General features: G+C 36.5%; 2 protein-coding genes across 2 annotated transcripts; one reads left to right on the top strand and one right to left on the bottom strand.

The window, feature by feature from the left end:
- The first annotated feature begins 3,444 nt into the window (after positions 1-3,444).
- Positions 3,445-9,560, top strand: LOC112286602 (uncharacterized). The gene is made up of 15 exons (XM_024528621.2): positions 3,445-4,287; positions 4,643-4,694; positions 4,899-4,981; positions 5,247-5,492; positions 5,809-5,880; positions 6,013-6,140; positions 6,414-6,452; positions 6,593-6,688; positions 6,911-7,013; positions 7,265-7,362; positions 7,471-7,602; positions 7,905-8,019; positions 8,312-8,440; positions 8,782-8,926; positions 9,186-9,560. Coding segments are annotated over exons 1-15 (1,716 nt in total). The 5' UTR covers positions 3,445-4,011; the 3' UTR covers positions 9,188-9,560.
- Positions 9,561-10,796: 1,236 nt separating this feature from the next.
- On the bottom strand, positions 10,797-13,608 carry LOC112286601 (FACT complex subunit SSRP1). The gene is made up of 2 exons (XM_024528619.3): positions 11,398-13,608; positions 10,797-11,265 (listed from the first exon to the last, which is right to left on the bottom strand). Exon 1 carries the CDS (start codon positions 13,461-13,463, stop codon positions 11,439-11,441), a length of 2,025 nt encoding a protein of 674 aa, XP_024384387.1. The 5' UTR covers positions 13,464-13,608; the 3' UTR covers positions 10,797-11,265; positions 11,398-11,438.
- Positions 13,609-21,043: the final 7,435 nt, after the last annotated feature.

Genomic DNA, 21,043 nt, shown 5'->3' with positions numbered 1-21,043 from the left:
AACCATGCCTGTTATCAGGGGTCGGAGGCGAGCCAGTTGGCCAACCCCGTGTCGTCGAGACTTTCCATGCCAGATTCGGGAGCCGGCTCTCACCCGGGTAACCCTCCCCGTCACCAAGAAATGTTTGTTACATGGACGAACCAGTGTTCACTTCGTCGACGAAAGGAAAACCGGCAGACGAAATCATCATGCACCTGCGCAGCTGATGCGGCCCAGCAGCGCTTTGATTCAGGAGTTCATCCGCCGCTCAGACACAGCCAGAATCACACTTCACAAACTTGGAGGCAGGTATGTGCAGCTGAGGAAAGGTTAGTGAGCGATGGAGTCGGGCCCTATTTATAACTTTTTATCGCACAACTGGGCAATTGGGTAGAGCCCCGAGATGATAAGAAACGCCCTTCTCACCCCGTCTGCCGTTCCACACCACCATGTGAGTCTCATCCCCGGACTCGCGACCTTTCAAACACGCAACCCGAGGACACCTCCATCCCTGTGCAGTGCTTCTTCAACCGCCTGCACCAGCCGAGCTTTCGAAGTGGCGTCCTAGAGAAGCTCACGAAGCATGTCTCGATGTGGCTCTCGCGCTGGGGAGCCCAGCTCGCGACGGAATTTGATCCCTCGCGGCGGCCGCGCACCCAGCACGAGCGAGAGCTCGCGCCACTATGGCTCGGCGTTGTTTCTACGAAAGCGTTAATATTACGCATTCTTCAAGTGTAGAGAACAAGACAACCTCAACCACACAACTTAAGTTTTACTCAACTATTGACTACGAAAGAAGGACGCTTTTAATTTTTTTGGACTTTAAATATTGTTATTGAGAATTTGGTTTGTGGAATTTCTTTTTATGGTTTTGTTATGTGGGTTTTTGTGTTTTGTGAATTTTTTTTATTTTATTTTATTTTTGGTCCGTCTACATGGGTTTGTAGGAAGTTTGGGTTCTGAGGTGTTAAGTTGGGATAGAATACAATAGTTGTATTCATGAATGAAAATGATGTTCTTCAATCGTGTGTACATTGTTTGTGAGTGTGAAGTGGATGTATTGTGACAAAGGGAAATTAGTTGTGTGATTAGTTATTGCCAATAATGTAACATTGACTTTGGGATTTGATGGAGTGAGGTAGCAATGATTGGAATGAGATGAATAGTAGTTGATGTGATTTATGTAATAATTATATTTCAATGCAGTTGATATTTGATATTTGAGTTCTTAATGTGAAAACTATTGGTGTTTCATTAGGATGTCTATTTAACGACATATTCTTTTAATTTTTTAACATGCTTGTTTTAAAAATCAAAATCAAATAATATATATATATATATTTAATATTACATATATACTAAAAATATTATATATTTTTAAACATAATAAAAAGGAAATTTTATAACTAAGTGAAATAACATTATTATTTACAAACTAATATAATTTCTCTACACTTAAAATTTCGTATTTTTAAAAGTACAACCCAAATGAAGGTAAAGAGGCATAACTGTCGTAGTAGTCTTTGATACAGCATCCCCTTCTTCTTTCTTTTTCTTACTTCTAGAACACACATAATAAAAGAATTAAAAATAATTGAAAAGAAAAACATTAACTGCATTTTTCAATTGTTGCAAAGATCTTATTGACTTTTCAAAGTAGTGATTTACTCATCCAGACTTTAAACCATTAAAAGAATGCCTTTACTGTCGTTTATTTCTATTTATTGACAAAAAATATGTTTTGTATTTTTTTCAAAAGTATCATAAATAAAAACATCTCTCATTTGAGGTTTGGCACTATAAGATTAATCATGTCAATATTTACTCTGAATCATTGCCACCTTAAGAAATTAGCAACTTTCCACCTACAGTTTTGAATGAAATATTTTTTGATGATTTAAACTTGTTTTTAGAATTATTCCAAGCTATTTTCTTTGCAAAATTCTCAACAAAAATCTGTGATGTTTTGGCACCATACTTAAGAAATTTCATTTTTTTATTCTTGAATATTTTTCCACAAAATTCTAATGGTTATACTTTTGAATTCATTGTGTTAATTAGATGCTTATTTGTCCCTGAAATGTCTAGTTCATTATCAGTCATTTCAATTGATTATAGTATTTAATAAGTTGTAAAATCATTGTTTTTTGTAATTGAAAATAATTTTCAACGGCATCAGTAATGTTATTAGGCTGCTTTGTGATGGTTTGATGGTGGCATAACCTGTCTTTTATGTGTTGATCCTTATCATTGAAGGGTAGAATTTTATCTTAAAATATACAAAATTGAAAGACATAATCAAATCTTTGCACAAGAATATCAGATGCTTCAGTTCTAAAGAGATAATTAGCTTCAACTTCAAGTGATATATCATGTGGCATGTTCAATATTTAAGTAATTGTTAACTAAAAATAGAAACCATATATTTTAAAATTGTCTAATAACCTTTGGTAATCTTCTTTTACTACAAAAATTTTTGTGCCTACATTGCACACTATCTAGACCTATATTTGTATCTTAATAACTATTTTTTCGTATCATTAAAATAAAAGCCAAATCAAGAAGAAGATATAAAAGAAAATAATCTAGAAGAAAACATAGATTATATGCCAAAATTGAGAGTTGCTATTTTACATTGTGTTGTGAAAATTACTTGAGAATAATGAAAGGTTGCATAAAGGTGAATGGCAATTAAAAAATTGTTCATTTTTTTTGATGATTGGATCCATTTAATTTTAATTGTTAAAGACATACAAACCAAACATTCACAATCACAATTTACAATATATTATAATATCTCACAAATGTATCTTATTAAATTATTCCTTTTGGGGTACTAGTGAAACACATTTGCATGATCTTGGTAATATTATTTGAAGGGAATTATTTAATCCATCCACCCATCCATATGTATGCCAAGGGTGATGGGGGAGGAAGGGGGGGGGGTATAAAATGATGGGTGGGTCAATTTTACAAGTTCCTATTTAAATTATAACTCTTATTGTATTTTATACATGAATATAAACCAACAACTTACTTAATAGTATTACTCCCAAAGCAAAGGCACCCAATTCTAATACACAATATAGTGAAAGAACTTGACGACCTCATCCTCAACGGTTCATTTACATCCACGGACTTGAATCTCATCCATCCCCTCTTCTCAACAAAACTCCATCCAATAGACCTCTACCACGGCCCGAGACGCCTGCCACATCAGATACCCGGAACAAAGGCCAGGAACGACTCCCAAATACCCGGAACGCTTATGAGACACCCTGAGTATTCTGATTGACAACCGTTTTTCGTGTTAAGACGTCATATACCCGGAACCGGGTCGTCGTACTCAGTAGAACCCGCGGCAGGCCTGCGGCACTGAGACCTAGACCTCGAGGGGAAAACATGGGCCCAGCTGGGCACTGCTGGCGTGGATCTTCGACCGGTAACGCGAGAATTTTTGTTGTTTGCGTTGATCGTGCTGTTGATGGAGAGCAGCGTGGGTGTCGCATCATAAAGGGGAGACGAAGATTGTGGAAAATTGTGGATTATTTTTAGGTGCAGTGCGGTCTCGGTTCTGTCGGCAAGGACCCGAATTTGTTTTTAAATGCAGACCTCATGACAGAGGTCTGTGAAAGGGCAGTAGTGCTTCAGGTTAAGAGAGGAGGAAGAGTGTTTGTAAGCTAGCTTTGGTGCAGTTCTGTTATTGTATTAGAAAACGAGTTTGCTGTCTATATGGTTCATACCTTTTTGCTCATGTGCTAGTGCTTCAAGGGCGATAGCATTTTGGTTTTTTTCAGAGTTTGTTATGGAGTCTGTAGCGGTGAGGTTAGCTTGAGGCGATGGTGGTCCTCACCGGTGGATGGGTGTGATGTGGCTTTTTGAGATGGGAGGGTTGTGGTTGTGATGAATCTAGTCGAGGAGATGTTCGCATTTCATGGTTTTGCACTGGGCCACGAGAAGACACCTCGCCTGCGATATCCCACCTGTTGCGTATTGGCGAGTTGGGTGGTTTGTGTTTGCTAATTTCGCGAGATGATAGGCCTCCACCACTCCGTGATTTCGGACGATTCGGAAGATGTTTCAGATGGAGTGGAGGTTGAATTTTTTACAGACTCTAAGGCACAGAAGTTTAAGGAGTTTTCTGACACACAGCTTGATGATGAGATTGAGAAGTATGAGGGCTACGTAGCTGGGACACGGAAAGCTGCTCTGAATTTACCAGATGGAGGAAACAAGTTTACAAAACATTTGGAAAGTTTGCGGAGTGAGAAACACAAGCGTGCTAGGAAACTCAAGCGGGCGTTAGCGGTATGTCTCTGCCGTCGAGCTTCTCTCTTCCGGATTAGTGTTGCAGGGTTCCCTTCATCATTCTGGAGTTTAGTTGCGGCTCAGCACTAAAATACCCAATTAACAGGCAAATCATTTGCTTTATCCATTGCCGGCAGACGTGACTGGAAGTTGAAGAGTGGACAAAGAAAATTGCACAGAATGTGTAATAAAACTGGGTTAAAAAAAGTGTCATCACAGCAACCTGAAGTTTCTGTAGCAAAAGAGCTTTGAGTTAGGGTTTCTGTCGATTTTCCCTTTTGATTTCGCTCAATACCTTCACGGTGAACTTACTGCATTGAGAATTATATCTCACCCCTTTGATCATGTTTTCTAGGTTGGTACCCAAAAGCTACGCGATATTGGGTACTTAAGCAATCTCGGAAACGGTACTCTACATGATTTTTTCTCTAGTGGCTCTAGTGTCGACAGTGCGTGAATTCTATCAACTTAGGTTGCTGAGTTCGAATCCTCTTGACGACAATTGTGTGAAGTCTGGTGTGACTATTGTGTTTTTGCACAGTTGTTGTGTATATTTGGGTATGTGTCGAATCTCATGCAGCGTGAGAACATTGTTGAAACTGCGTGTGTAGGGAATGGGGGTACGCGTTGGGAAACCAAGTCGGCAGCACAGTCTGTTTCAACCAAACCTCAGAACACTCGCTCTACCATCAAGGTAGTTTGAGGTGCATTTGCAGAGCTAGTTCGTTGTTTTGGTTGAGCTGTTTCACCTAAATTATCTTCCTTAACTTTAGGAGAATGCAAATGAACTGTTGCAAAATTGACCAAATGCTTCTGATCACGGCAGGAGTCTGTTTAGGATTGAAACTTCCTCATTGACCTGTTGTATGTCCATTCTAATCTTGTAGTGATGCTGAGTTTAATGGTATGGCTACGTTGCAGAGTAACACATCTGATAAAAACTAGCTCTGGATGTTCAGGTAGAGAATGTATCAACGGATATTTCTGCTAATGGTTTTGTATCTCGCGAAGCCTCCAAGTCTGTAGACTACAATAACGGTAAATCTATAGTAATCATCAGGCGGTCTCCTTCACCAGAAGAGAAAGCCTCATCCTCGGAAGGAGCAACCCTTGTGTTATCTGGGGAGCAATCAGGACCTTCTAGTCGAGAGTTGTTGACGCCGAAGACACCTGATCCTTCTTTTCAAGTAGACAGTGATCGGAAGGTATGCTGCATCTTATACTCATATGCTTTTATCTACACCTGTCTACACGCTTTGCATACAGCCCTTCCTCTTATGGGACATTCTGGTGGTTCTGATTATTACTTTTTGATCCTTTGTTGTGGGATCCTCTTGATTACAAATGTGGCTGAAATAGCCGAATTGATAGTCTGCACTTGCAAGTTTGTCAAAAAAATGTACTATTGTTGCTTCTTTTTTTCATTTTTCTGCGATGCCTAACCTTCATATTAGATAGTTGCTAGTCTTAGTTGTCTTCTTTCAACTCCTAACAATTTTTCTCTATTGCGTCAATTCGCAGAGACTTGTTGCTGAACCGATAGGGAGAAGTAGGAAACGAGCACGTGAGGCCGAATTTGTTGGCAGAACACCTGTAAGACTGCGTGTCAAAACAATGGCCTCCTGCCTTTTCATTTTCTTATCTTATTTTTTTAGCGTTGGACGTTCAAGGTTCAATACTAAGGAAGGATGCTTGAATACAAGTTCTAATCTCTGTTTAATTCAGGATACAGCAATGGAAATTGATTCCTCCGATGAGGAAGACAAGACTTCTGTAGGCAATAGATCTTCCTTCGATGGTTCATGTGTTGAGGTCTCTCGCCGCGCGGGGCTCCGAAACACTTTTAGAAGAAGGTAATTTTAGAAAAAATTCCGGTCCGGTTTGGGAAAAAACCTTTATGTTTTTGAGCCAATACTAACAGTGATTGCATTGTGTACCGTCAATTTCTCAGTTTATTTATTTGCTTTCAAAGTCCATCTCAATTTAAGTTTCCACATGACGTTAGTGAGAAGGCAACAGTGTATGAGTTCTATAATTTCTTTTTTTTTCAATGACTGGAAATATACGTTATTAGAGTATTTTGAGTCTGAATTGTAATTATCAGTTGGTTGGTGTTGCCTTTTCAGGATGGAGAAGCTGAAAGTGAAAATTGCTTATCCGTCAAGGTACGGAAGCCTGTTCTAGATATTTAAGTGGTTGAGAAGCCCCTGACTGCAGTTGTACAAATATGATGGAGACTGGAGTGAAGAAGCTTAACGATTTTCAGTATTATATCTCAAACTTGATCACCTCTGTGACAATGCAGGACTGATCCAGACGCAGTGGAGATTTTACCATCAGATCTGACCAGGCTTGAACCATTGGAGTTCCTCAACGACACTATTATTGATTTTTACATCAAGTATGTTAGTATGTGCTTAACTTCCCTCTGTCCACTCCCCATCAAAAACAGAACAAAACAAGGCTAAAACACAGGAACATAAAGTAGACGGAAATCATCGCTTCTGTTTCACGACCAAGTCACATTCCTTGTCTATTGAAGTTGTGGTAGTCATTAGCAGTTGCGTACTTGGCTCGTATCTCGGATATACGATGTTTAAATAAGGTTTTGTGTTATGTTCAGATACATTCAAAGGGATGAATTTCTTGGTGCGGAAGGAAGGCAACGTTTTCACTTCTTTAACAGCTTCTTTTATAAGAAACTCAGTGAAGTTGTTAATTCACAGGTGTATTTTAGTTTTGCAGAATCTGGGTGCTGTTTCTCCAATTTTTTAATTGCTGTGTGCACAATCTTTAAAAATTGCAGTACCCTCCTTTATTTCAATTTCAACTGTTCATAGCCACATCAGAGTTCAACCCTCGAAGGCTGAGCTGGTTATTTGTGACTTATTGTTTGAATAAAGTTTTTGTGATGGAGATTAGTAAGGAAGGTGTAGCACACTTCAACTTTTTTTGAATTGTGGCTTTTCATGATCAGAAAAAGAAGGGTGAAGCTTACTTTTCCAAATTGCGGAAGTGGACAAAAGGGACAAATATATTCGAAAAGGACTACCTTTTTGTACCAATTCACGACAAGTAAGTAATAACGAGTATCTGTGCTGCAAGAAATGGAATTTAAAGATGTCTCCGGTTACGTTGACAATGTCTGGTCACCATCTGTATCTCAAAGTTTGCTGGTTGCAGGTTACATTGGAGTCTTGCAATCATCTGCTTTCCTGGTTTTGATAAGGGGGGTCAAAGTGAGCGATGTATCATCCATCTCGACTCTATGACCCATGGCCATGATAGTCAACGGGTATTTCGGTTGTTGAGAAGGTCAGCCACAAAAATATTTTTATCGATTTTTAAAATTTCAATACACACGAAATTAGAATGCTTGTCAGTAAATTGAAGACTTGACGTGTAGTGAGGTGTTCTGTGCAAATCATATTAAGTCCTGTATTCCCTCTTATAAAGTCGAGTCCCTACGATATTATACTCTATCAGCAGAGAATGAGATGATTTATTTAAGAGTATTGGGTTAAACTCCTTACTTCTAGCAAGTTCTAGATGATTTGTTCTGATTAGTGTACCTTGACTTTGTGTTATTGTTTATTCGATTCATTTGTGACTGCCAGTTACATAGTAGCAGAGTGGAAGCATAGTGTCGAAACATGTGAAAACGAGGCGGATGAATGCACACTCTCAGTGCAGAGGTTGAAGGCCGACGAGATTATGTGTAAAAAGGTCCCGGTAAGTCCTGTACAACCATGCTGCAAATAAGTAGAGTGCCACTTTTATCAAACCTTCAAAATTTTGTTAGCTTGGGATTTAATAGTTAGTAGTCAGATACCATCTATCAGAGTTTGCACAGTGGTTCCTCCAGATAGTTTGTAGCTGGTGATCTAAACCAAGCTGCATCTAGTTGACTCTTTTTGCTTTTTACAGCTCTTATTGATGATTGTTGTATGAAACCAGATCTGCTGTTTATATGTCATCACTACTGTACAAGATGATATTTTTTTTCCGTCTTCTTTTGCATCAGGTTCCCTTGCAAGATAATGAATCAGATTGTGGCCTCTTTCTACTTCATTACATCCAAAAGTTTGTAGAATATGCTCCCAAGACCTTGAAATCACGTGATTTGGACGGAAACTGGGAAAATCTTGGTGTGGTAAAATTACTCTCAAACCTGTATGATCAACCCATCAGCAAACTGAACTGGTTGTTTAAAGGCGGTGGATCTTCCATCCGATTATGAAAAATTGACGCATTTCAGTAACGTCTTATCGGGTCAATAGTTGATGGCGATCGGTTTTACTTGTGAAGAGTATGGCAATTGATTTTCTTTGGCACTGTTTGGAATTCATGTCTGATTGTTTCTCTTTTGAATTCATCTTTATCAACGTATTCATTAAAATGCAAAGAGACAGTTTCTTGAGCCTCATTTATGGGTCCATACCAAATCTCTCTTCCAATGGATTATTAATTGATGCTTGTCTTCTTCATTTGCAGTTTGGTCGTGATTGGTTTCTTTCGACTGAAGCATCAAGTTTGCGGACATCAATCCTGGAGCATCTTTGTCGGCTGTTCAAACAAGAATACAGTATCCTTGAACAAGCAAATAACCCTGTTATACCTCTGGATGGGGAGGCTACATGTAAGTACTGTCACCCACACCAACTTCAATGGGCTCCACATATATGCTTGTGGCATCACATTGGATGCTCCGAGTGCTGCAGGTTATACCTCAATTGATGGAGGCAGTTTTACATGGGTGAAAAGCATGTAATTCGCTTTCAGTAGTTTAGCGCTAGAATCTGCAGTATAGGTGTGTTCATTTCTAGTATTCACTTTTCTCTCACCTTCTGAATTTGTCTATGGATGTAACCGAGACTGATAGTGGCTTGTTCATACAGAATCAAGAAAACGAGAACGCATGGACATTTTTTACGTACTTTTTCCCCACTCTGAACTGAACTACAGCACTGCAACTTGCTCACTTCAGCCGCATCTTTTTTTTCTTGTTCATGAGACTGTCCAAGGAGTTTCTAATCAGTTCATGTGTAAAAGAGAGCATGAACTGATTAGAAAAGAGAGCTTACGGCATTAAAAGTGAAGGGAAGGCTTCAAATTGTGCAGATTTATGTGAAAAACTTGCCCCAAACATGGCGCACTGTACATGATATCAGACTTTAGAGTTGAGTTAGTCAATCCCAAGAATCTATTCTCTACGCCTAAGATACATCTTATATGGAATGCAATTAAGAACTTGGGCATTTTAACCTATCATACACTATCGGTTCATCAGGGTGATATTTAAATTTCTCATTCCTGAAGTTTCTTTAATTAGTTTTCTGTTCACAACTATGGGGAAAGACATTACACTAAAAATCATGTGAAAAAGAAAACCTAATCAGAGCACGAATGTGAGTCCCTCGCAATTTTTGCACTTCATCTTAGAATATAGTCATGTCCGTGCTCTGTTGTGTCATGAAAATTAAATAAATAACTTTAGTTCCCCAAATAAAAAAGTACACCAGTCAATACCACAGCACTGAATCACAGAATTGAATCTGTGTACGCTATGCCTCACAAATGCGAATATTACTTAATTCGCCTGATATGCTATTATAATTATAATTTATAATTTTTAACGTGTAAAGTATTACAAAAACAAACCATCAAGATTTGTTGCAATTAGAATGAATGAATCACATACTTTTATAGTCTGTAATAATAAAATTGACGTCTTTTAGAATGTATTGCAGTTTTTTAAAAGATAAGCTTGTGTGTCACAAGTGTAAAATAAATTATTAGTTAAAGTACGAAACATACACAGAAGACTAATAAAAGTTAAAATACTGAAAAATGACTATCGATTTGTGTAAAATACTCATCATTTTTCTCGAAGAAGCATTCTTCTCTGTAAACGAAATCTATCTTATTCCTTGTCCTACATTAACCTACATTACAAACCTAGAGTTAATACACTGTTGGACAGAGTACATAACACTCCACATAGCAATAGTAGCTGCAAAAAAAAGTCAGTTTGTTTGTGGTTTAGGGATTAGGGTTGTTAAAACCAAAATTATGGCGAGAATAAAGTGTACGTATGAATCAGTACCTCACGAGAAAAATAACCCAACCAACGTGGTGAAACTGTATCATCGTATGAAGTTTAATCTATACCGGACACCCATCAGTCAGATGGGCACTTCTGGGTTAACCCTTGATTTTGATTGTTCGTTGTACTTCAAGTATTACTTGATTCCAACTCAATCTGTTGATGACAATCACGGCTTGTGAGATTTAGATAGTAATCAATCAACGATAAAACGACACCCCGAAATTTCAACTCATCTGCACTTCATTGTTCACATTATCATCTGAACCAAATTCGGGAAGGCTGTACATTGAGGGGAAACGGTGACTACCTCACATGTAAGTAGAGGATAGCACGCTCTTCGTTGATATTCTGATGATACGAAAGAACATTCAACGAATGCCACATAATCAAACAATACAAAGAAATAAATCTCTAGCCAGGATATAAGATTCATTCATACAATTATACAAAGCATACGACACTCTCCAGAGTTCAAACTCCGGCAGCTTCCTACACAGGAAGCAGCTGGATTTACATTTAGCAAATCTGGCAGGTGTGGCGAAGTCTACTATTACCAACATATTCAAAACCACTTAATGCACTCATCCCCACAACTCATGACTTAAAGCGTCACAATATTCGCCACAATGCGCACATTGTATGCTGAGGACAACCCCTACTTCGTTCATACCCGACACGCTGATGCTTTTCTACAGGACATTCTCCCTTAGCAACAGTGGTCAATCAATATAGAGGCTACCCAGTATCAATTGCCAGTTGAATGTGAGCTGGGGCAAGTGGCAGCATAGTCAATCACTCAACGGAAAGAAAATTGCCAGCAACTTCTTCAGTCAGTGTTCAAGAATCTGATTCCTATTCCTTGTATAGTTCTGCGGTCAAACAGCAAAAAACAGCCAATCCACTCCTTAGAAAACTACATTAGGTTCAAACCGCAGCAATTAAGTACCTATGCAAGTGCAGCATTCAACCAAAATTGATCGCACCAAGATGTTCTCCATTACCTCTAGAAGGACCGAGCAATCGAAGACACAACATGAATCGCCTACTCATCGTCAGATCCTTCGTCCTCTCCATCGTCATAGGCTTCTGATGGACCAGATTGACCACTTTTGTATCCTGCCATAGCCTTCTTGTATCGCTCCTGATCAACCTTCGCATCAGCTTCATAAGGTGCTTTGTCAGAGGCCGACATGTTTCTCCATTTCTCGCCCAGAGATTTGCCAAACTCCCCAAAAGACATGGATGCTTGACCTGGGTCAGCCTTCATCTTCTTGCGTTCTTCTAACTGAAAGCGCATGAAGGCAGAAAGTGCACGTTTAGGCGCATTGGGATCCTTCTCCTTCTTCTTCCTTTTCTTCTTCCCACCATCTTCTCCATCGGCTTCGTCTTTCTTCTTTCGTTTCTTAGGAGCAGATTTCGGAGCCACGTCCTCTCTCTTCTCTCTCTTCTTTTTCGGCCTTTCTTCTTCCTCGTCCTCTTCCTCTTCGTCGGAACCACCTCCACCATCGTCGCTACCATCAGGCTCCTCTCCATCAGATTCATCAGTAGGAGACCCAGCATCATCCTTCTCAGCAACGAAATCTTCGTCCTCTTCATCACTGTCTTCGTCGCCAAGCCCAGCGCCGCCACTTTCCCGAGCACTTCGAATACGATTCAAATGAGGATCAACTCCTTCATCATCAGAGCCTTCAAGCGCAGCAGCAACGCCACTTGTACCTTGAGCGTCTCCTAAGTTCATGATCTTCAAATTTTTGCCGCTGATGAAATTGAACAAATTGTGATACTCATTACGCTGGATGTTTCGAAACTGATGCTCTTGCTCGCTCTTAAGGCGGATAAGCAGATCAAAGTAGTGCGATGATATGCTGCTGGTGCCCGCTGCACCATGTCTCTCAAACTCCAAATATTCGATCTCGTCGTGAAGAATAAGAGTCGGTGGCTTAGGCAAGAAAAAGAAACTCTTCTCCAACGGATACAACGTGCCTTCCTCCGCCTTGAGTGAAGTACGTACACAGTAGCCATCCTGAGCGCTCCGAAACTTTCCTGGACGTGTAACTTTAGCACCCGAGAGACCTTTCAATATCTGCGTGAAAACATCATGCGACAGATCCTTATATGCAGGTTGGAGCCGATCCTTGTACTTAGTATTTAAAAGCTCTTCGCCGATAGACAGCGTACACTCTGCTATCTCTTCTGATGGAAACTGTAATACAATGTGCGGATAGAACGTCTGTCCCTTACGAATGGGGGGGTCTAAGGTGATCACCACAAAGGTGTGCGGCTGGTTGCTCTTCGGCAGAATAAAAAGACGAACAACACTACTGTACTGGATTTTGAAGTCATTAGCTTGCCCTTGCAACCGCAAAAAGGAGGCATGGAGCTCCACATTGTATCGTCCCCTAGGCGTAAGAATATGAACTTCCTCGAACAATGCAATCGCTTCTGCACCAGAGGGCCCAACATCTCCCATGGATAATATCTTCTCCCGGAAAATCTGCGCAGGTGGACGCTCTTCGTCTCCGATGTAAGTAGTATTCGTAGTAGGTATGTGGAAACTCAATTCCATCAAAGTATCCTTCTCGCTCGCACCCGTCGTGTCATCGACATGAAATTCAAGCATCACCTCATTCTTTCCCTGCATTTGAGTTTGCGAAACATCCGCGATGGAAACATCAAACGCATGCTTCCCACCGACACTAAAAGCCAGGGAGCTCCCTTCCAAAGTCACATCTCCCCAATTCCTACCGCTGATCGCCAGCGGCTTTTCCTCAGACGTAATCCCCATATTCGTAGTGAAAAACGATCCCAGATTCGCCATGTCCGACTCGCGAAACCCATTGAACTTCACGTCTCGTCCTGCCTTCAACTTCACCCCTAACTGGAAACCCTTGGGTACCCGTGTCCAGCTCAAGCTGGCGATGTCACTGGTAGAAACCTCCACCACCTTCCCACCCCCTGCCTTCCGCCATTGGAAACCCCCGCTATTGATCTTCAGCTGCCCTGGATTTGTCCCTCCCCGTCCTCCGAGCAAAATGCTATTAAACTGGTGCACCGCGGTGTCTCCCATCGCAGCACCTCGAAACAAAGCCCCTCCACTCTTTACCTCCCTCAAAACCGCACCTCGCCACTAATCCTACCACTTCGTTTCCTCTACCGCACAGCAACGTTCTCCACCTCCATCCGGTAAGTAACAAAATCCCTCACCGCGCACGGTTGCTCGACACAATAGCTTCAAATCTGTCCTCCACCTCTTAAAACCATTCTAGGGTTTCCTGGCCACGAAGGGGAGAGAGGGAAAATGAGCTCCAAACCCTAATTTAGAATCTTCGGTGTCCGCGACCCGATTCGAACCCTCGTTGCGATTCCTTCTTCTTCACTTTACAATTGTCTGTTATTTTATGGATGTATTTATATTTCGTGAATTCGTATTCTACGTACTTTAATACCAGTCTCAACTGTTCGTAGAGGGTTTAAGAGTGTTGCGTTCATCAATATAAGTGCATGTATTAATTCCAGAATCAATTTACTATATTCATTTCAAAAAAAAATTGATGAGAAATGAGGTGATTTGAAGTCTTTGTGTGTTAAATTTTCAAATTACATGGTTAAATGTTTGGATATGCATATATTTTGTTAATTTTTGTGTTTACTAATACTTAGATATGTATACATTCATTATTTCTATCATAGTATCTATTATTTACAATACTTTTGAATACATAATTTGATTGGATTGTGAAATTTGAACTTCAAATTTAAAATGGTGATAATCATCTAAGGTCTTAACATTGAAATATGTTAAAAACCAATAGGCATGAAGAGAACATGAATTTTATATGACAATAATTCATTTTTCAGAACATATAAACACACAAACATAATCAAATAAATATTTCTTAATTTCAAATGCATAAAATAAAGGAATAGTTTTTTTTGGAATTTTTTTAAAGTAATTCTATTTTGTTATTAAATATATACAAATATAATTCTAAATTATTATTATCATTGCTCCAGTTTGATTTTTTATATAAAATCATACAAATTTACACCAAACCTAGGATTTACTGAATTTGGTGAGTGTAATTCCAAATATTTTATGGATTTTTGTACAAAAGTTTAAGAATTTAAACATCCAATTCACCATCTCACTATGTTACATTAATGCTTATAGAAGTTTTTGGATTTCTCAGAATTTACATATAAGAAGATGTTTCTAGAAAAAGAAGTCTAAATATTTATATATGATTACTACTGATAGTGATACATTGAATAACCTTTTAGCATGAGATAATTCGTTCTTTTATTTGAATCTCTTCACCCTATCCATAAATAATGTTCTTTGCAACAAAAAAATTACACAATTTTCTCTTCAATTTTCGAATAAATAATCAAGAAATTAAAATTTGATTTGATTTTCTTCATTTGAGATTTCTTATTTTATTTCATTTAAATGAAGGTTGTAAATTTTATTTATTTATTATCAAGTACAAGTTTTTGAATTTTTATAATAAAAAATTAAAATAAAATTCTTAATTTTATGTTTCTTTATTTTATTTTGTTTTCTTAATTTTATGTTTCTTTATTTTATCACAAAAACATTGATACTTTATGTGTCCTTTGATACTTCCATCAATGTTATTAGTGATAAACCTAACAATAAAATAAAATAAAATAAAATAATCATTAAAATTAATAATTTTTAAATGAAATATCTTACAATCAATATGATTTATTTTTATAGCTTGAGCTTAATTTGAATTTTTTAATGATTAAAACAATGTAAATGTTGTTTTGTATGAAAAAATTAAACAATTAAAAATTAAAGATCATTTTCACAAAATAAAATTACAAAATCCTATACGAAGCATGAAACTAGTGAATTTGATTTTTATTTTATTTAATGTGTTAAAAGTATTTTTTTGGAATGTTGCTAATACTACCACAATCTTTGTTTTTGCTACAAAACTTGCCATCTACTACATGCCATCCCATTTTTTGCAAATGTCACAAGTTGTACTAAATTTATATTACATATTATAATTATTATTATTAAATACTAAAATATATATCTATAAATATGATACATTTTATTCATTATGATATGCATTACTTGTTACAAATATCTAATAAGAAGATTGTAGGAATATTTTATTAAATTCTAGAAAATTTTAAAAGATTCTTAAATCATTCTTTAAATATTTTTGTAGGTTTCAAAAAGTTCTAGGATAATAAAAGAAGTTGTATAAGAAGCTTCATAAGATTGCTTCATCTTCAAGCAATATGGAAACTTCTTAAGAAGATTCCTAATACTTAATATATATTGGAATCAAGAGTGGGAGATCTTTAATCTTGACAATACATCTCTTGAAGCTCTAATTCATCCCTCTTGCTATTGTTCTTATACTTATCTGGTTTAATTAAGTTCTTGTTAGCTTTCTTCTTGAAATTCCTTTGTTCAATTTCTTATTTGATCTCCTATATATTGTATATGTGATAGTTTGTTGAAACTACCCTCTTATTAATATTAGAGCTTGATCTTTCTTAATAGAGAGTGGATTATCCTTCTTCTTGAAGGCATCTAAGCACTTTTAAGAATTACAGATTATCTTCAAGTAAACTGATATTATTTTAGGAATTTTTTTATTTTATCTTTAAAATAGCTAGAGATGAAGATATTAGTATGGTTGAATCTATTGAGTCCAAATTAGATGTTATTATGAACACACTAAATTCTTTAGGTCATAGAAGTATTGAAATTAAGAGATTTTTTGTAAGATTTCATGGTGATACAAGACTTGGAGCAAGTCAACCTATGATGAGATCACTTTCTCAAGCTTTTATATCCAAGGTGGTAATAGCATCTATACTTCAAAAAGAAAATTTACCTATTTAATAATGTAAGGCCTTAGATTAGTCTTTTAAAAATGTTTTGATGGCACACGCTGAAATTTTCAAGGATTTATTAACCAAATTTGATTGGTAATTCTTCTACAACTTGAAAGCTATCCAACATAGGAGTCGCGAGTTGGTTTAGTTAGAACCTTTTTCATAGGACAAGCCTTATCTTAATTTGTTCCGTTATTTAAGAAGAGATCTCCAATCTTCATCAACTTTGAAGCTTTTTTAGAAGCATTTGCAAAGGCATTTGGAGAACGTGACAAGGCTTAATGGACAACAACAAATATTTTTTCATTGCATCAAGGATCACATTCTACATTAGTTTATGTATTTGATTTCATGTAATTGGCATGTAACATTAATTGGCATGAATAAATTGTTAAGAATCAATTCTATTGGAGACTAAAGGATGATATAAAAGACCTATTACTATCATTATTTGAACCTCAAACTATTAATGAAGCTACTAGCTAAGCTGTGAAGTATAATAATCAATTATTTCAATGTCATTAAGATCAATACTCATGAACTTTGACAAAGCAATGAACTAAAAATTTGCATTCTACTGCTTCAACAAATATATTACTTCCACACTTCAAAGTTGAGGATGTGCAAATTGATGTAGTATAATTCAAACTTCTTACAAGAAAGAAGGAGTGTCAATTTTAACAAGGCCTTTATTTATACTGTAGTGAAGAAGGTCACAAATTTAGATATTATCCAAACAAACAACATACAACTAGGAATAGGAGTACAATTTTTCAAGAAAATAAAGAAATTCAACCACAATAGAGATCATAGAGCTCGACATTTCAACACCTCAAATTCATCAAGCTTTGTCTCTCTCTACCTATCATGAATATATATATTTACCTCAATAGTTACTTATATGATTAAATAGAAGTAGGTAAATATAAAATAATTTCATAAAGTCTTCTAGAGAAGCTTCCTAAAAACTTCATAGATGTGGTTTTGACTTTAGATGTGTTTGTAGGTTAGAAACTTGGCCAAAAAGTTAACCATGTATTGGTAGCTTATCAAACAAGTTGTTTCCATGTAGTAGCTTGTGGAACAAGCCAACTACGTGGCACATATATAGATAACTTGCCTTGCAAGATAAGACATGTGGCTAGCAAAGTCAACACATGTTGAATATCCTATAGGACATCGCCACATAGCTCTTAGTTAGATAGTATATATGGAGGCAAGAGTGAAGCCTTCTTCACTCTTATCAACGCCTTTCTAGTCTTAGTCTTGTTTCAAGTCTTTTTAGTCTTCTTGTTTTTGGCAATAGCCATTCTAGTTAATATTACATCATCTTTTGAGTGAATTTCTAATTCTCTTTAGTAATAGAAGAATGTATTGAGGATTCTCTTTCTTTGAGATTCATGTCCTTCACAGTTTGACAAGAATGCTAGTATACTGTTTTTGTCTTGTTTTAGGAGTGAGTGGATTACCCCACTTCTATTATTATATTTTGAAGGTTGCAGACTATCCACCTTTAAATAAAAAAATCTGATTTTTTAACATTGATGTTTTCCTTAAAAAGAGTGGATTACCCCTCTTTGTAGGATTTGTTTTTAGAGGTTGTGGATTACCCTCCTCTAATTTAACTTTTGAATTTGTTTGAGTTGTCTATGGAACGATTATGGATGCTACTCTCAATGGAAGTGAGAATAGATTTGCAACTATGGCAGAACTTCATGAGCTTGTCAACACTCTAAGAGTGTAAATCTCACGTATTTCCAACGTGAATCATGGAAGTACTATGCCTACGCCTATAGAAGAAGTTCAGAGTCTGCGACAATAAGTTGTGTAGTTGAAAGAAGCAAATAGATCAACGTCACAACCAAATCCAGGGAGTTTTGCTTCTACAAATATGACAAGGAGAAAGATTAGTATGCCTGAGAAGTTTGATGGAACAAGATCAAAATTTTGAGGATTTTTGTAATAAATCAAGCTCTATCTAAGATTGCACTCTTTCCAATATCTTCATGGATTTATCCAAGTCGGATTCATAAGGGCGCTACTATCAAGAAGTCCTCTCTCTTGGTTTACACCTTAAATGGAAAAAAATTCATGACTCCTTTATGATTTGAATTCACTCCTAGAAGTGTTTACGGTCACATTTGAAGAAAATGATCGAGAACGAGTAGCAAAGATCAAGCTTTTATCCTTGTGATAAGGATCACAATCAGCCACTATATATGCTACCAAATTCCAAAACCTTGCTTGCGACGTAGACTGGAACAACAAAACACTTATCAACTAATTTTGATATGGATTGAAGGATAGCGTCAAAGATTTATTATCAACAATACCGAAAGTAAAATCTTTAGAATAAATTATTATTCAAGCCATTGCATGCAATAATTATTTATTTGAAATGCGTCAAGAACAAAGATTTGATTGGAGAGGAACAAGTCAAGTAATGGTAGCAACTCCCAAGTTTTCTGAAACATATTCGTCAAAGCTGGAACCAATGCAAATTGATATGATACGTTTTAAACCTCTCACGAAGCAGGAAAAGACTCAATGTCACTAAGAAGGATTGTGTTTATAATGTAAAGAAGCTAAGCACACTACTCAATATTGTCCAAAGAAGCAACATAATAACAAAATGAAGAACACAATTACCAAAGAAGATAATGTGTCAAAAAACGAGTTTCTCCAGCTACAATAGAGACCGTGTGGCTGAAATCATGTGCAATATCTAGTAAAGGTCCTATCCTCACCTCAGATCCCTCACCTTGTTTTATAATAGAAGTATATTTAGGACCTAATAATCACAAAGTCTTTGTCATGTTAGATTCAGGAGCCTCAGCATGTTTTATAAACAAAGATTTTGCTAAAAATCAAAAAATATCTTTAGTAAAGAAAGTTAAATCCATACATGTAGAAGTCATAGATGGTCATTCGTTGTCTTTTGAAAATGTTATCTATGAAACTATTCATTTAGATATAATAATTAAAGATCATAATAGTGTAGTAGTATTTAATGTAATAAAATCTCCCTCTAATCTGGTTATTTTAGGATTATCATGGCTAAAAAAATATAACCCTCAAATAGATTGGATTTCTCATAACCTTAACTTTTCTGATAGTATAATCTAAGATTGCGTTAGCAAAGTAGAAGCACGTAAGTCTAGTATGTCCAAACTTTTACTAGTAGGTGCAAAAGCTTTCATGCATTCTACAAAAGAAGGATCATCTTTTGCTATATATGCTACACCCATTTCTAATGCTAAAATAATGTCGAGTGATATTCCTAAGCAATATCAAGAATTCACAGACATTTTTGAAAAGAAGAATGCAGATATTTTCTCAGAGCATCGACCTTATGATTGTTCAATTGATCTACAAGAAGGAGTTCAACCACCATTTGGACCAATCTATAGCATATTGCAGAATGAATTGGCTGCATTAAAGAAGTACATTGATGAGAATTTGGTAAAGAACTTCATACACTATTCTAAATTTCTAGTCAGGGCTCCTATCTTATTTGTGAAGAAGAAAGATGGATCTCTGTGAATGTGTGTGGATTATCGAGGATCCAACAAGATCACCATCAAAAATAGGTATCCTTTGCCTTTGATTTCAAGATTTCTTGACCAATTCAATCAAGCAAAGATCTATACCAAAATAGATCTACGAGGAGCATACAACTTAATTTGTATCAAAGTAGGAAATGAATGGAAGACTACTTTTCGAACTAGGTATGGATATTTTGAATATAATGTCATGCCTTTTGGACTCACGAATGCACCGGCTGCTTTTTAATATCTTATAAATGATGTTTTTTTGTGAGTTTTTAGATGATTTTGTTGTTTGTTATTTAGACGATATTCTAATATATTCTAAGAACATAGAAGAAGATGAGCTTCATGTTTGTTATGAGTTATAGAAACTTAGAGATGTAGGATTATATGCCAAGTTGGTAAAGTGTATATTCCATACTACTCAAGTTGACTTTTTAAGATACATGATTTCCAACTAAGGCCTTATGATGGATCTCAAGAAGGTTCAAACTATCATAGATTGGAAGATTCGAAGAATAGTATGAGATGAGCAGTGCTTTTTGGACTTTGCTAATTACTATCAAAACTTAATCAAGAATTTTTCTCAAGTTGCAACTCCACTTACATATTTGACTTATAAAGACAAACTTGAGTGGAATAAAGAAGTAAAAGCATCATTTGATGCTTTAAAGAAAGAATTTATTTCTACACCAATCTTATATTATGTTGACTTTTCCAAGGTATTTTTTATAAAAACAGACACATCAGATTTTGCTATAGGTGCCGTGTTATTACAAATGGAAATAGATGACAAACTCCACCCAATAGCTTTCCATTCAACGAAATTTTCAATAGCCAAAATTAATTATGAGATCCATAACAAAAAGCTCTTTGCAATTGTGGATTCATTTCAAGAATAGAGTCACTATTTAGAAGGCACATTAAGTCCAGTTACCATTGTCGTATTGTACTTACTTATAGTATGTAAAAATTAATTAAGACATATAATATGTTTGTAAGTCTTGATGTAGATTAGAGTGGTTAGTAAATAAATTTAAAGAAAATTGATATAAGGAAATTTATTTGGAGATTTATATATTTTGATTATAGTATTTATATTATGTAGGATTTATATATTTATTATAAAGCTTAAGAGAAGGTTGGGGCCTAAAGAAGAAAAACTTAACTAATAGGAGGCTTATTGGAAGGGCTGAAAGTAAGGTATGGTTGG

The sequence above is a fragment of the Physcomitrium patens genome, chromosome 9, assembly GCF_059467195.1.
Source record: "Physcomitrium patens ecotype Gransden chromosome 9, ASM5946719v1, whole genome shotgun sequence".
Classification (NCBI taxonomy): Eukaryota; Viridiplantae; Streptophyta; class Bryopsida; order Funariales; family Funariaceae; genus Physcomitrium; species Physcomitrium patens.
Note: the sequence above shows the minus strand (reverse complement) of the source record. Positions and strands in the feature narration are given on the sequence as shown.